Source organism: Pleurodeles waltl, chromosome 10, assembly GCF_031143425.1.
Source record: "Pleurodeles waltl isolate 20211129_DDA chromosome 10, aPleWal1.hap1.20221129, whole genome shotgun sequence".
NCBI lineage: Eukaryota > Metazoa > Chordata > Amphibia > Caudata > Salamandridae > Pleurodeles > Pleurodeles waltl.
In genome coordinates this window covers 444169792-444186871 of record NC_090449.1, presented here as the reverse complement: position 1 = coordinate 444186871, position 17080 = coordinate 444169792, and the positions used below count along the sequence as shown (strand labels likewise).

The 17080-nt window shown below is 48.2% G+C and overlaps 1 protein-coding gene across 1 annotated transcript in view; it reads left to right on the top strand.

Annotated features, from left to right (window-relative positions):
- The window catches only part of GTF3C1 (general transcription factor IIIC subunit 1), a 1928973-nt gene that overhangs the window by 1457112 nt on the left and 454781 nt on the right, over positions 1–17080 (top strand). The window contains exon 27 of the mRNA XM_069210709.1: positions 9893–10005. Within this exon, the coding sequence (XP_069066810.1) occupies positions 9893–10005 (113 nt within the window). The remainder of the gene's footprint in view (positions 1–9892; positions 10006–17080) is intronic.

Below are 17080 nucleotides of genomic sequence, written 5' to 3'. Positions count from 1 at the left end.
GGTTTTGTAATTCAGAGTAGGTGAGCAATTTCCCTTCATTGTATAGGTCTCGCAATTTAGTAATGTTATAAGATATCAATTTGTTGAGACCTGGGATGACTTGTTTCCCTGAAATATTAGTCAGGCAGGACAGTGGGATTTCCGGTGTATATGGAGTTTTTATGTGTGAGTGTTTTAGGTATTGGGACCAGCAGTGTTTGGACGACTCCCATTCCATCAGTAGTTTATCTTTGATTTCCAGGGGTTCAATAGAATTCCCATTATATTGTCTATAGGGCAGTTTAAGGGGATGCTCAGTTCGGCAGTGTTTGGGGGGTTGCATAGTAGTTTTGCAATCCATTGTAGTTGGCCTGCCCAGTAGTACATGTCCATGTCCAGGGCTGCTAAGCCTCCCTCGGCTGTAGGTCTTTGGAGAGTTCGTATTGCTATTCTCTGTCTGCTCTGGCCCCATATGAAGGTGGTTGACATGGTCTCTATTTCTTTGAATGTTGATTTTGGGATTATAAGTGGGATTGTTGAGAAATAGTATAGCAATCTAGGCAACACTGTCATTTTATGGTTAGCAATTCTGCCCGTGACTGTTAAAGGCAGTGTTTCCCAGAAGCGCATGCTAGATCTAATCCCTCTAAGAGCTCTCTGTATGTTCCCTTCTAGCAGGTCGTTTACTGAGTGATAGATCCTTACTCCTAGGTATTTAAAGGTGTTGGGGGACCATGGAAGACCTCTTGTGTTTGTGGGTTCTGAGGTGTTAGCGTGCAGTGGAAAGATGGCTGATTTCCTCCAGTTAGTCCGGAGGCAGCTCCATAATTATCTAGCATACTCATGGTCCCTGGTTGTTCGGTCTCTAGGTTTTGTAGGAAGAGTAGTATGTCATCTGCGTACAAAGCGATGTAATGAGTCCAGTTGTTAATTTGGATACCCTTATAGTAGGAGCCGGTTCTGGCCATTTGGGCTAGGGTTCTATTGCAATTGCAAAGAGAAGGGGGGACAGTGGGCACCCTTGCCTAGTACCCCTCCCAACCTGTAGCGGGGGGATATGTAGTTGCCTGTTCTTACTCTTGCGGTGGGGTTAGTATATAGTAGTTTGGTCCATTTTACGAACCCTTCACCTAGTCCCATTTTCAGCATGACTTGTTCTAAGTAGTCCCACCTCAGACTATCAAACGCTTTCTCTATGTCAGCCGAAATGATTGCTGCTTTAGGTATATTTGGGGGCAAGGAGTGAAGTATTGATGTTAGGCGTCTAATATTTTGGGATGTGCTGCGTTTGGGTATAAAGCCTGATTGGTCTTGATGTATCAGTGAGGTCATGGGTGGGAGCAGTCTGTCTGCTAAGATACGGCTAAGTATTTTGTAGTCTATGCTAAGAATGGATAAGGGGCGGTAAGAGCGGACGTCAGTGGCAGGTCTATCCGGTTTCAGCAATGGGATCATAATGGCTACGTTAGTCGATTGAGGTAGGGTATTGCTATTCCATGCTTCTGCGTATAGTGTGCAGAGGTGGGGGGCTAGCAGGTCTTGATACTGGCGGTAAAATTCTAATGGAAGCCCATCTGCTCCTGGAACTTTACCCCTTGCCATGCTTTGGATGGCTGTTTTTATTTCGGTGATTGTTACATGTAGCGCTAGGGAAGACTTTATTTCTGGAGTTAGGCTGGGGGTAGGGAGGGCTTCCAATTCGTGTAATTGGGTGGTGGTCAATGTTTCTAAGGGGGGTAGAGATTGGCATAGTAATCATGGAAGATGGCATTTATCTCTTTTTGGGTATATATCTGTGTGCCGTGCGATTTTTCAATTTCGACTATGGTGGTTTGTTTTTTGGGGGGTTGCGCGAGCCAGGCTAGTAGAGCGCTAGCTTTGTCCCCTTCTGCGTGTTGTCTAGTTAGGTATTGTTTGTAATCAAAGCGAGCAAGTTTGGTGCTTGCTGCGCAGATTTTTGTCCTGGTTGCCACCAGCGTGGGGTGTAGGTCGGGTTGTGTGGGGTACCTTCTTTCTAGATCTCTAAGAGATTCTTCCAGTTGCAAAAGTTCTGTTTCTATTGATTTTCGGACGCCTATGTTTTCGGCAATGCACTTGCCCTGGATCACTATTTTACAAGTCTCCCATTCGATCGATCTAGTAGATGCGGTTCCTTCATTGATTTAAAAAAAAATCTCCTATGGCTGTATGTAGTGTGTTTTTGAACGCTTCGTCTTCGAGCATTTCAGCTCTAAGGCGCCATGTTGGTATTGTGGGCTTTTCTCTGCCCCAAGATAGAGTGGTTAACAGGGGGTTGTGATCTGATATCGTTCTACTAAGGTATTCAGCTGCAGTCATGTCGCTCTGTATTTCGGGAGACACCAGAATGGTGTTGAGTCTAACGTGTAGGTCGTGTGCTGGTGAGTAGTATGAGTAGTCCCTTGACTGAGGGTTAGTTGTTCTCCAGCGATCTATTAATTGCCAGTATTGCTGCCATTCTACGAAATGCTTTGTAGTTTTCAGTGATTGGGATTGGGATATTGGAAGGTGCGATCTGTCTAGAGAGTTACTAGCTATGCAGTTGAAGTCCCCCCCTATTATATTTTTGCCAGCCAGTAGAGGGCCTATTTCTAGTGACAGTTTGTCCAGAAATTTACTTTGGTCATAGTTTGGCGCGTATATACTTCCTATAGTTATTTCTCTTCCTCCTAGTCTCCCCTTTATCACCACGTACCTTCCCTCTTTGTCAATGCTCTTGTGAAGTATTTGGATGGGAACTCCAGGGCGGATCCATATCAGTGCCCCCCTAGCGTAAGCGGAATAGTTAGTGGCTATTATTTGGCCCCTCCATCTTTTGTTAAGGGCTTTGACTTCCTGTTCGGTGAGGTGGGTTTCTTGTAGTAGGGCTATATGGATTCCTCTACGCTTGAGGTAGTTGTGGACTTTGTAACGTTTGGACATGTTATTTAGGCCTCTTACATTCCAGGTTACTATTTTATACTGTGTCGTCATTGACTAGATCGATCTGTGTTACTTTGGCAGGGTTAGATGCGTGCTCTGTGGGATGTGAGGTCTTGTTTAGTGGCCTATGTTTGGTTTGAGTTCCTCCAACTATTGTGGTTGTGTGTGCATGAGTTATTCCCTCCCCAATACTAACGAAAGTTTTCCCCAACTCCCTCTCCCCAGGACCGGTTAATAAAACTTTCCCCGTCCAAACCATTTAACTTGTCTTATCACCTATTGGTGGTGGGAGGTGCGCCAGGCCGAGAGCTTACACTCTAGGTCGGTCCTGAGGCCCGGTGGAGGTATATCTGTAGCCCTTGGTGGATTGTTCAATGTTTATTATTTACTTATGGTTGCGTGTCGAGTTCTTCTCGGATAGGGCCGTTGCTATTGAAGATCAAGTGGTAGTTTAAAAGTTCTGTGTCCAATTCAAGAGTTGCTAGATGATTTCTTCTGCTGTTCTGGGGGTGATTTTTGGGAGGTTAGTGCAGGTGTCTTGTGAAGAGGCAGAGAAGCTCCCACAGCTTGAGTCGTGGTCTGAGGCGTCTCCTGATGCCTGTGAGTTAAGTAGGGTTTTTTTTGCTCAGGGTTGCTGCTATGTCTATCGCCTCACGCATTTCCTGTAAGGATTGGTGTCTGGGGGGGTGTTGTAACCAATACTCTATTGGAGGATCTACCTCGTCTCTTGCTGGCTGTGCGGGAGGGCTTACTCTGTGTGCTTGATGGTGTGAAGTTAAGAGTTTCCATCCAGTCTCCTGCTAGCTGGGGGGTTGAGAAAAAGTGTGTCTTGCCTTCATGTTCGACTCTCAGTTTAGCAGGGAATAGCATTGCATATTTAATGCCTTTTTCGCGCAGGGTGCGTTTACAGTCATTATATGAGGCCCTCAGGGATAGGGTTTCCCTGGTGAAGTCGGGGAATATCATAATGCGCGAATTATTTAGTGTGATTTCCCCTATGGCGCGGGCTTGCGAGAGGATATAGTCCCTGTCCTTAAAGTGCAGTAGTTTGGCTATGATTGGGCGAGGTCTGGTTCCTGGTGGAGGGGGTCTGCCTGGGACCCTGTGGGCTCTTTCGACTGCAAAAAAAGCTGATAGGCCTTCGGAAGGGATGGTGTCTTTGAGCCAGTTTTCTAAGAATATTTCCATGTTTGCTGTGGAAGACTCCGATCCCTCCGGCACTCCGATTAGCCTCAGGTTGTTCCTGGGGGAGCGGTTTTCTGCATCCTCTGCTCTGGTCTCAAGTATTTTGATTCTTGCTGTGAGCTCGGCCTTCTCCATGGTTGATGTTTTTTGAGTTGACGTCACCAAGTTTAGTGTTTTCTCTGCAGTTCCTACCCTTGCTGTTAGTTTGAGATGGTCGTCTCGTAATAGTGATAAGTCCACGGTTAGATTATCTATCTTTTGTTCAAGAACTTCACAAGATTCTCTTATGGCCTGCAGGAGTGTGTCCAAGGTGGTTTCTTGTTGAGTTGGTGTGATCTTGGGATCCGGATGAAGGGGTTGTCCGGGAATCTTATTGGTCATCGGTTCCTCTTGGTCTTGTCCCTCTCGTTTTTTGGGTTTGCCCATTTTGCTGTTTTTATCTGTGGATGGCGTGTGGGAGAAGGCCCGGTCGTGGTGACTGTCCAGGGCCCAGATGAATGGGTGCTGTTGCCAGGTGATTCAGTTGTGGTGTGGATTCAGGCCAGGGACTATTGGTCAATGATTTCAATCTATGGCGGGGAGAGCGCTCTGCATCCCGTTCCTCGCCGCTGTGATCTTTGCCGTGTTCAGGCAGAGCGCAGGCCTCTGGTAGAGGATAGCTTTCTGTGCGTGAGTCTCCAGTGGTCCAGTGGGCGATGGTCGCTGCGTCCCTCTGGTCTCTATTTGTTTGATGGTGCCTGCGCGTTAACTTGGTTCTTGCTCGCGAAGGCCTGTGTGTGTGAGTCTCCAGTGGACCGGGGGTGATAGTCGCTGCGGCTTTCCTGCCCCTGGTTGATTGGTGAAATTTGGCGGGCGGGTACGTGCGAGGTGGGGTTCACGCTTTAGTTTCCCTGATGTGGCTCCTTGTGTGCGGATCGTTGTGGAGGGCGTTTGATTATGTCAGGGCACTGACGGGGGTAAGTGTTCTTGGTTAGTGCTGTCGCTGAGCTAGTTGTTCGCTGTGCAACTCGCTACCCCGGCGTTCATGTTCTTTTTCCCCTTGCTTCTGGCCCCCGGTCCGCCCGACTCTGCGCTCTCACCTGGATTTCACAGTTGTTCCGCAGTTCTTCTTTCGCCGCTTCTATTATTCTCAGAGTCGAGCCACCTTTCCTTTCCCAGCCGGGGAGTTGGTGCAATGTAGGTTTTTTGGTGTGGCCGCCATTTTGGGATCTGCACGTGGTGTAGTTCGTTTAGTCTTTTTCTTTCCGTACGACTGTTCTTGGGCGATGGCACCTCCCAGACTTCCGCACGGGGATCCCCTACTGCTGGGGCTGCTTTTAGCTATGTTTTGGGCTTTGTTTAAGGCAGGATTGTTCCCGGGCCCCGTTCTCGGCTCCGGAGCGCTGCTCTCACGCGTGCAGCTTCATCGGCTGCGGCCACGCCCCGTGGGCTACCATACACATTCTGCCAACTCTATCCTTTGTGTGTTTTTCTTTTTTTTTTTTTAAATAAAGCATTGTTTTTTTTATAAATAGGCATAGACATAAAACATACATCGCACAGTGCTGCTACTGTAGGATTGCATAAGGAATCTCAAGACCCCCTCAAATACCCATTCTTTATTTAAGCAGGTTAGCAAGTGTCTGATCAATGTGGCCCAAAGACCTTTGAAGAATGTGTAATCCTCTGCACTAAATCTTTGCATTTGGCACAATAATCCATTCCTCTAGACCACTCACCCGTTGGTGGTGCCTCCGGGGCTCTCCAGTATTTTTCTATATACCCTTTTTGCCACCAATAGACCCGTTTCCAGAAGCATGCGGGTACCTCATGGACCCTACCTCCATTCCTCTATTATCCCAAGTTACGCTATCCTTTGGTCAGGCTCTGTTCGTCTGTAGTTCATTTCTGTTCGTGTTTTGTACAACTTCTGTTAGTAGCACTGAATCCTGGAGCATAGCCATGTGGTGTGAAAGAAGGTGCCCTGTTCTTAAAAGCACCTGAGGCAGTTGAGGCTGGGGCACCTCTTCATTTGCCACAGTCTGTGGGGATTTGTGATAAGCTGGCTGTCTATGTAGTGCACCAGTGTAAGTATGGGGCATTATGCAGATAGTCCAGGCGACCCTTATTGGTTTACAGAGTTACAAATGACAATTCCAAAAGATCTCTTTTATGGTAGTGTGGGCGAGCTGTTGTACTTAACAGAGGGTAGAGCTAAGCATTTACTATACTGTGAGGAAATAAATGAGATACACACTCATAAAAGAATTTGAGACCTATTGGTGCATCTGGGTGCAGAGGTGCTTTACAATGTTGGGTGTCCCATTGGTTTCAGTGGGAAACGGACCTTGGGAAAAGAAGCTGTAGGTGAGGACTGGGGAGCCAGTCCGACTGAACCAATGGGGGTGAGGGGGGATCATTGGTTCAGGACAGCCTGGTGCAGAGGTTATCCTGATGTGTTGGGTCTTTGTCACCAGAGAAGGTCGTGGTAGAGGGGGCCTGCAGAAAGAGACTGCAGGCAATGGTTGGGAGCACACAGCTGAGGAATTCAGGGTGGGCTCATGTCCTGGAGGGCCTGGGGTTCACGCTTGGAGCCCTTGGCCCACTTTGACTCTGGCTCAGGGGCATGGGTGCGATGGTGCTTCCTGGTGTCAGGTTTTTGGAGGTCCGGAGTCCTCAAGGTTCTTCTTGGGTGCCTGCAGGTTGCAGGGAAGTAGCTCCGCTACTCCACGAGTGCCTTTAGAACTGCAGGCAGTCCATCATGGAGGCACAATAGCTGCAGGACCAGTCATCTTTGGCTCAATTGTCGAGGCAGACTGGCAAGTTCAGGCCAAGTCAGTAGTTGCTCCTCTGTTCTTGCTTTTCTCAGCCCTTCAGTGTCCTCCTTCTTGGGTCCATATAAGCTGTCTTCTAGTGTCAGGGAGCCACCTAAATACTACATTTAGGGTAGTGTAGAACAGTAGTTGATGTGCTTACACCCACTATATGATCACCTCCTATGAGAAGTGGGCCTACTCCTATCCCAGAAGGCCTAGTTCCAACCAAAAGCAAAATGGTGGAACAGTCGCTCACGTGTCCACCTTGGGTAGCCCCTCTTAGGGGTGTGGTACACGCCTACTGACTTGCTAATTTTCCCACCTGTCCTGGTGCCAAATGGGCCTCAGAGCATGGGGGGGCTACATTCAGTTCTGGGGAATCCGGGGGTTTTGCTAGCCATCCTGCTGGAGTGGGTGACAGCACCCATCTCTGACGCAGGCTTTGTTTCTGACCTCCGAGAGGGTGGACTGGTCAGAAACCGGTCTGTGGTGGCAGGCTGGTCAAAACCAGTCAACCATCACACTCTGAGACTATTGGGGTTCAGGCGGCACCTCTAAGGTGCCCTGTGGGTGCATGTCATAATAAATCCGAAGCTGGCAGCCCTGATTTATTAAGACAAGGTGTTTGATACCAAACACCATAGGGTTCAGTAAAGCCATTATGTTACTGGGTCACTTGTGTTTGTGTCTAGCACATACCTTAAGATGGCTTCCCTGTTCACTTGCAATGCTGAGCAATGGGACTGGACATCACAGGGGCATAGCTGCTTGTGCAGATATGACCACACATTAAATATGATGCACCCTACCTAAGGGCTCCCAGGCCTACTGCGGGGGTGACTTACATATATTTAGATGCAGTGATAATAGTATGGCACACAGTGGGTGTGTCATGATGTGGTTTGATCTGGCTTGCACCAGGAAACGCAGACTGCTATGGCAGCTGTGTGCATCTTGTTTTTAGGGGGTCCCTGAGGGTGGCACAAAACATGCTGCAGCCATTAGGGACCATCTCCTCTACCCATGTCCTAGGTACCAGGGCTGCCACTTTCTCTGGATTTACATAGATGGGCGGCCTGCCAGTTGTACACATTGTTACCTGTTTTTAGGGAAAGAGCACCAGCTCTGGGGACCTTTTCAGCAAGGATCCGCTGCACCTCAGTCGAAAAACACCAGTACAAGTGAGCAAAAAGTAGGGGCTTGACTGGGAAAAGGGGCATTTTCCTACAGGATTATAGTATATTCTGTGAGTGTATTTCACTTGAATTAAGTGAAAGCGTATGGACACCACAAGACTGCGGGAGGCCTTTTTTGCCTCTGTCTAGTCCACCTCTTCTGACAGCTCCAGATCCCACTCCCATGTAAGACACAGTTGAATCGGGGTTCTGGGGTGTTGTTGAGTAGGTTTCTGTGGTGGAAGAAAATACTCTTCTGGTCTCCCATACCATTATTAGCCTGGACTTTAGCAGACTAAACTGGGTGAGGGAGCCAAACTGGTCTTTGTAAGTATTGGATGTCGCAAGTGGAGGTATCAGTAGAATTGTGAGTTATGTAGGGTGATTTCATCCACTGACTGCAAATGTTTTGATCTGAACACTTTCCAAATATTTCCCCGGCTTTGATATGTCAATTATGTCCCATGCTTCAAAGACAAGGTATCTGCCTAGGCCGGGTCCCTTGCCACAAGGATGTTTAATCAGTAGAGTCCCTCCCATTGATTCCATTTCACTGCTCAGTGCCAGCTTGACATGGAGGAAATCCTCTTGTATGAGCTGGCCATAGAGTTGGTTGAAAATACCTATTTGTCCAGCTGCTACAGGTTGACTTGCATACTCTGGTCATCCTGCTCCAGGAATAATTAATGGTGGTTATTTGGGATGGCCATAAAAATAATAAAAATATTCTGATGTCTGTGAAAACTACTTCCCTTCATAAGTAGACATTAAAAATTTCAGGAAGGATATTTGCATGGGCCTCCCTGCCCAAAGGAAAGACTTCACAGAGGACTGCAGTTTTTTAATGGCATGCAAGGAGATTTTGTACAGGTAGTTTTGTATCACGTTTAGTAACTGTGGGAGGGTGCCATTTTAAAAAGTGCCCCACAGTGGACAGTGGTTAATTACTTCACGCTACCATATCTCGCTTCACTCCTTAAAGAGAGGGTCAATATCCAACTCCAACCATCTCCGTTGGTCCCTACAGAAAATAGGTACCAAGGTGTTTGAAGTGGTTAGATATCCATTAAGTGCCAGTTGTAGCTGGTGAGGGCCATTGTGCACCAATGACTGGGACATAGATGTTTTTATCCCAGTGTGCAGTTATAAGCAGAAAGCTTTAGCATCTTCATCAGTTTGGGGGCGGAGTAATGCACGTCCTGCACATGGAGGAGCATGCCGTCCACAGAAAGAGCTAATCTCTCTTCTTGTTGGTCATCCCACATGAATCCAGACAACTGCACATCTTGCTAGATCCACTTAGTAAGGGACTCAATTACTAGAGCAACAAGGATGTGGGCCAGGACTATCCATGCCTTTTTCCACTCAAAGAAGATTAGAGAAAACCTCATTTAATTAGATTCAGGCCCAGGGAGAACAATAATGCTGATACATTTTTGGAACAGTGGGCTAAAACATGGACAGACCTGGGCCTCTGTGCGCAAGTTAGATTTGTGTGGCCACAGGGCATAACAAAGTCGTGATATAGGTTTAATCCTCAGGGCAGCAGTACACATCAGTTTACCATGAAGGGACATTTCTGTCCTAATAAGATACATTTGCTCCTAACTATAATATTAACGTTTTAGAAGATAACGGAGCCTGATGCTTCCCATGCTACACAAGCCGTTTTCTTATTTAAATGATTGTCTCTGAATGACAAATCTCACTCCTCTAAAAAGCTATTTAGTAGTTCCCATGGATCCTGGGCACCATCAGGTAGTGCCACTTGTTCATCTGTTTTCCAAACCTAGTTTTCTCTTATTTTTATCTTTAAAGGTCTGTGCAGAAGAGTTTAGCGAATTTGTTGAAAAGCTGAAGGAAAAGTTGAGCTCAACTATTGGAAATATTCAAACTGAGATTCCAGAGACATTACAAGAGCTGTTTAAAAGGTTGGTTCGTTTTCAGACGCATGCAATAAATCAAATAATTTCTACAGACGTAAACATTTTGCTTTATAGTTTTCTATTCAGTCATATTTCAGGGACTTTAATTTTTTCCATTGTATTTGTTACATGAATTCTGAATCGCTTAGAAATGTAGGCCACTTCTTTTTACCAGATCTACCCTCCTATTATCTGACATGGCACTTCTCCAGGGCCTTTGACGGATTTATGCACTCCTTGTGACACGTATTGCTGATGTTTTCAGAAACTTACCTAGGTACCGCTGAAACCTCACTGAATTGGGTAGTAAACAATGTTTCAACATACAAGAATGGAATTCTGGTTGGAAAATATGGTTAAGTCAGTGTTATTGCTGTAGGAAGCTAGCCCTATGGTGTTATCACCTTATACCAGGTATCCCCTTTTAGTGAAGTGTAGGCAGCGTATAGGAAGCCAGGATTCTAGAGGTAGCTGCGGATGAGCAGCCAAGACTTATCTAGGAGACATGCAAAGCTTATGCAGTACCACCATAGTCACACAACACTTACACACATGAAAGAACCACACAGTGTTACAAAAACAAAGGTACTTTACAATAGTAACACGAATACCAAAATACTGCATAGGCAATCACCCAACTGGCGGTAAGTAAACACACTAATATATACACATTATCAATCACTAAATAGCATAAAAGACAATAGGCATTGGTAAAAGCAAATAGTGAAGGCCCTAGGGGAGGGCCAAACCATATACCAAAACAGTGGAATGTAAAAGGCAGTCCCCCACTCAAGGAAGTGGAATCAGTAGAAGCGAGCTGGAGGAACTAGGAACCCCAGGAGGTGAGTACCAGAGTGACTCCCAGCAACCAGGAGAGCAGAGGTAATACCTGGTTTTAGCCAAAATTAACAGGAGAAGTCTGAAAAAGGATTGTACAAGACCTAACCAAGAATTTGTGAAGAACCCAAAGAAGAGGACCGGCAAAGGAAGGGGACCAAGTCCAGTTAGAGTTGGAGTGTCCAGTTGTGGCAGGCGCCATTTCCCACCCTTCTGTGGATGCAGGACCAGGTTGACGACGGACGAAGAAGGTCAGCAGTGCAGCACAGGAGCCGAAGAGGAGTTCCAGAAGCGATGCAAGTGATGTCCCACATCTGCAGGCGAGATGCAGTCTGTCAATGGTGCTGGAAAACCACCAACAAGCCTTGGCAAATGCAAGAGACTGACAAGAAGGGTTGCAAGACTGAAGAGGACCAGTAAGGTCCTGGGGATCTGACCCAAGGTGGGGAGTCTGAGGTGACCCTCAACAGCTAGGATAGTCACAAGAAGAGGAGGGAGCCCCCACAGGTCACCCACGGGCAGAAGGCACAGGAGTCGCGGTGAGGCCTACTCAGCACACCTGAAGAAGAGTCCCACATCACTGGAGCAGCAGGCAGGAGACTGCATTGAAGGAAGAAGTGCTGGGGACCAGGGCTACACGGAACCTGAAGATCCCTTGGAAGAGGATCCAACAAGCCTTGGTAGCTGCAGGAGTCGCGGTGCAAGGGGGTAGTGTCCTGCAAGGAGAGGCATTGGCTTACTGTCTTCCTAGTTGGACCGCTGGTAGAGAGGAACAAGAGTACCACTCCAGACTGCCACCTTTGAAGCAGGATCCACACAGCTCCAGAACAGAGAAGATCCATGTAGTCATTGTTGCAGTTGGTGCCTGCGGATGCAGGGAAGTGACTCCTTCACTCCAAGGAGATTCCTTCTTACTTCTTGTGTAGCTAAAGTCTCGTCGCCCTCAGAAGATGCACCGCCTGGGAAATGTTGCAATTGCTGGAAGAATCCAGAGAAACAATGTTGCTGAGCGGAGTCGTCGCTGAAGTTGCAGATTGTCGGTTCCTGTAGGGTCCAATTGCAGTTCCAGTGGCTAGAAGATGAAGTAAACAATGCAGAGGAGACCTGCTGGAACCTTGCATGTCGAATTGGAGGACCCACCCAAGAGGGAGACCCTAAATAGCCCCGGAAGGGGGATTGGTCACCTAGCAGGGTGACCACCTATCAGGAGGGGGGGCTGTGACGTCTCCTATCTGACCTGGTGTAGGAAGCTGGCCTGGTGTTTGGTGGGTACCCAATGTACATACACCTTTATACAAGGTCCAGGTATTCCCTCTTAGTGAAGTGTAGGCAGTGTCTAGAAGCCAGGCTCTCTAGAGGTAGCAGTGTAGGAGGTGCCAAGGCTTATCTAGGAGACATACAAAGCTCATGAAATACCACTTTAGTCACACAGCACTTACACACATGAAAGAAAACTCAGTTGTACAAAACATAAAGGTAATTTATTTTTGGAACACAATACCACAAATTACTAGAGCAACCCTCCAATAGGAGGTAAGCAATACACTAAATTTATTCACTAGTAATCAGAAATAGAAATAGAAAAGGTTAGAAAACAGTGTAAATAGCAATAACAATAGTGACCCTAGGGGAGCACAAATCATATACTAAAAAAATGGAATGCGAACACAGGAGCCCCACCTGGGTAAGTAGAATGTGTAGAGGGGAGCTGGGAGTATTAGAAAACCACAGAGGTAAGTAACACAGTACCCCCCAGTGACCAGAAAAGCAGGAGTAAATCACTGGAATTTCCCCAAACCACCCAAAAGAAGGACTAGAAGGAAAAGAAGACACCCAGACAAGACTGCAAGAAAACCAGCGGTGGATTCCTGAAGAAAGAATATCTCTTGAGAGAGGGGACCAAGTCCAGGAGTCAGAGTTGAGTCCAGGAGGAGTAGGAGCTGCTACCCACCCAGTTGTACTTGCAAGAGTTGGTTGACAGTGAAGAACAGGTCAGGACTGCAGCCTGGGAGCTGGAGAAGAGCTCCTGATGGCTATAGATGATGTTCCATGCTGGAATGAATACTGCAGACGGGTGTTGATGCAGGAATTCTACCAACAAGCCTTGGCAAAGGGAAACTCACATTTAATGGAAAATCGGTGCTGCCAGGGACCTGCAAGGCCCAGGAGGACTCAACCCAGGGCGGGGAGTCACAGGGGACCCTCCGCATCGCAGAGAGTCCAGAGGAGCAGAGGCAGCACCCGTAGGAGTCCCACAGGACAGGGACACAGAAGTCGCAGAAGAAGCCCATGCAACACTACAAAAAGGATCCCATGCTACTGAAGAACCATGCAGGAGGCTGTGCTTAGCGGGAAGGAGTGCTGGGGGCTGGAGCTACACATCGCCTCAAGATCCCTTGGAGGAGATGGAAACAAGCCTTGGCAGGTGCAAGAGATGAGGTGCACGGGATACTGTCCTACATGGGACGGTAAGGACTTACCTCCACCAAAGTTGGACAGCTGGCAGAGAGGACCAAGAGGACTACCCTGGACCGCCACCCGTGATGCAGGATCCATGCAGCTGAAGATGAGAGGAGTTCCACGCAGCCGGTTGTTGCTTGCTGTAGGTGCCTGCAGTTGCAGGGAAGTGACTCCTTCACTCCAAGTGAGATTCCTTCTTCTTCTTGTAAAGGCTTAAGAGTTGCTGTCTTCTGAGGATGCACGGCTGGGGAAATGTTTCAAAGCTGGCAGGAGCTGTGGAAACAAAGTTGCAGAAGAGTCTTCTTAGTTGATTGCAGCGTTGTCGGTTCCCGGAGGGTCCATTCGCAGTGGCCAGAAGTTGAAGTGGAGGTTGCAGAGGAATCCTGCTGCAGTCTTACAGGCCGAATCCGAGGACCCACCCAAGAGAGAGTCCCTAAATGGCCCTGAAAGGGAGATTGGTAACCTAACCAGGTAAGCACCTGTCAGGAGGGGGTGCTGACGTCACCTGCCTGGCCTGGCCACTCAGATACTTCCAGAGTTCCCTGCTGTAGGAAAGTACCATCTTGCCTGGCATGTTACCCCTATATTTCACTGTATATATGTTTTAGTCTGTGTCACTGGGACCCTGCCAGGCAGGGCCCCAGTGCTCATAAGTATGTGCCCTTTATGTGTTCCCTGTGTGATGCCTAACTGTCTCACTGAGGCTTTGCTAACCAGAACCTCAGTGGTTATGCTCTCTCTGCTTTCCAAATTTGTCACTAACAGGCTAGTGACCACTTTCACCAATTCACATTGGCATACTGGTACACCCATATAATTCCCTATTATATGGTACTGAGGAACCCAGGGTATTGGGGTTCCAGAAGATCCCTATGGGCTGCAGCATTTCTTTTGCCACCCATAGGGAGCTCTGACAATTCTTACACAGGCCTGCCACTGCAGCCTGAGTGAAATAACGTCCACGTTATTTCACAGCCATTTACCACTGCACTTAAGTAACTTATAAGTCACCTATATGTCTAACCTTCACCTGGTGAAGGTTGGGTGCAAAGTTACTTAGTGTGTGGGCACCCTGGCACTAGCTAAGGTGCCCCCACATCGTTCAGGGCAAATTCCCTGGACTTTGTGAGTGCTGGGACACCATTACACGTGTGCACTGTACATAGGTCACTACCTATGTACAGCGTCACAAAGGTAACTCCGAACATGGCCATGTAACATGTCTAAGATCATGGAATTGTCATCCCAATGCCATTCTGGCATTGGGGGGGACAATTCCATGATCCCCTGGGTCTCTAGCACAGAACCCAGGTACTGCCAAACTCCCTTTCTGGGGTCTCCACTGCAGCTGCTGCTTCTGTCAACCCCTCAGACAGGTTTCTGCCCTCCTGGGGTCCAGGCAGCCCTGGCCCAGGAGGGCAGAACAAAGGACTTCCTCTGAGAGAGGGTGTAACACCCTCTCCCTTTGGAAATAGGTGTGAAGGCTGGGGAGGAGTAGCCTCCCCCAGCCTCTGGAAATGCTTTGATGGGCACAGATGGTGCCCATCTCTGCATAAGCCAGTCTACACCGGTTCAGGGATCCCCCAGCGCGAAACTGGACAAAGGAAAGGGGAATGACCACTCCCCTGACCTGCATCTCCCAGGGGAGGTGCCCAGAGCTCCTCCAGTGTGTCCCAGACCTCTGCCATCTTGGAAACAGAGGTGTTTGGGGCACACAGGACTGCTCTGAGTGGCCAGTGCCAGCAGGTGACGTCAGAGGCTCCTTCTGATAGGCTCTTACTTCTCTTGGTAGCCAATCCTCCTTCCTAGGTCGCCAAACCTCCTTTTCTGGCTATTTAGGGTCTCTGCTTTGGGGATCTCACCAGATAACGAATGCAAGAGCTCACCAGAGTTCCTCTGCATCTCCCTCTTCACCTTCTGCCAAAGGATCGACCGCTGACTGCTCAGGACGCTTGCAAAACCGCAACAAAGTAGCAAGACGACTACTAGCAACCTTGTATCGCTTCATCCTGCCAGCTTTCTCGACTGCTTCCAGGTGGTGCATGCTCTGGGGGTAGCCTGCCTCCTCTCTGCACCAGGAGCTCTGAAGAAATCTCCCGTGGGGCAACGGAATCTTCCCCCTGCTACTGCAGGCAACAAAAGACTTCATCACCAGTCCTCAGGGTCCCCTCTCAGCACGAGTGTGGTCCCTGGAACTCAGCAACTCTGTCCAAGTGACTCCCACAGTCCAGTGACTCTTCAGTCCAAGTTTGGTGGAGGTAAGTCCTTGCCTCCCCACGCTAGACTGCATTGCTGGGTATCGCGTGATTTGCAGCTGCTCCGGCTCCTGTGCACTCTTCCAGGATTTCCTTTGTGCACAGCCAAGCCTGGGTTCCCGACACTCGAACCTGCAGTGCACAACCTTCTGAGTTGTCTTCCGGTGTCGTGGGGCTCCCTTTTGTGACTTCGGGTGGACTCCGGTTCACTTTTCTTCTAAGTGCCTGTTTGGGTACTACGGCGGGTGCTGCCTGCTTCTGTGAGGGCTCCCTGACTTGCTGGGTGCCCCCTCTGCCTCCTCCTCCAGGTGGCGACATCCTGGTCCCTCCTGGACCACAGCAGCATCCAAAAACCCTGACCGCGACCCTTGCAGTTAGCAAGGCTTGTTTGCGGCCTTTCTGCGTGGGAACACCTCTGCAAGCTTCTTCACGATGTGGGACATCCATCCTCCAAAGTGGAAGTTCCTAGACCTCTTCGTTCTTGCAGAACACCAAGCTTCTTCCATTCGGTGGCAGCTTCCTTGCACCCTCAGCTGGCAATTCCTGGGCTCCTGCCCACTCTCGACACTGTTGCGACTCTTGGACTTGGTCCCCTTGTCTTACAGGTACTCAGGTCCGGAAATCCACTGTTGTTGCATTGTCGGTGTTTGTTCTCCTTGCAGAATCCCCCTATCACGACTTCTGTGCTCTCTAGGGGTTGTAGGTGCACTTTACACCTACCTTTCAGGGTCTTGGGGTGGGCTATTTTTATAATCCTCCCTGTTTTCTTACAGTCCCAGCGAGCCTCTACAAGCTCACATAGGTTTGGGGTCCATTCGTGGTTCGCATTCCACTTTTGGAGTATATGGTTTGTGTGGCCCCTATACCTATGTGCTCCTATTGCAATCTACTGTAACTTTACATTGCTTGCATTACTTCATTTTGCTATTATCTGCATAATTTTGTTTTGTGTACATATTTCTTATGTATATAACTTATCCTCATACTGAGGGTACTCACTGAGATACTTTTGGCATATTGTCATAAAAATAAAATACCTTTATTTTTGGTACTTCTGTGTATTGTGTTTTCTTATGATATTGTGCATATGACACCAGTGGTATAGTAGGAGCTTTACATGTCTCCTAGTTCAGCCTAAGCTGCTTTGCCATAGCTACCTTCTATCAGCCTGAGCTGCTAGAAACACCTCTTCTACACTAATAAGGGATAACTGGACCTGGCAAAAGGTGTAAGTACCTCTGGTACCCACTACAAGCCAGGCCAGCCTCCTACACCAAGGAGCCCCCAGAGTGCATGGAATCATACTTATCTATCATGGGGTTATGAATGCCACATGTTTGATACCAAACATGCCCAAGCTCAGAGTTACCATTATGTAGCTGGTCATAGGTAGTGACCTTTGTCCAAGACACATGTAAAATGGTGTCCCTGCACTAAAGTCCAGGAAAATGAACCTGGAGTTTGTGCGGGCACATCAGCTAGTGCAAGGGGCCCTCACACACAGGTAGCTGCACCCTGCCCTCTGGGCT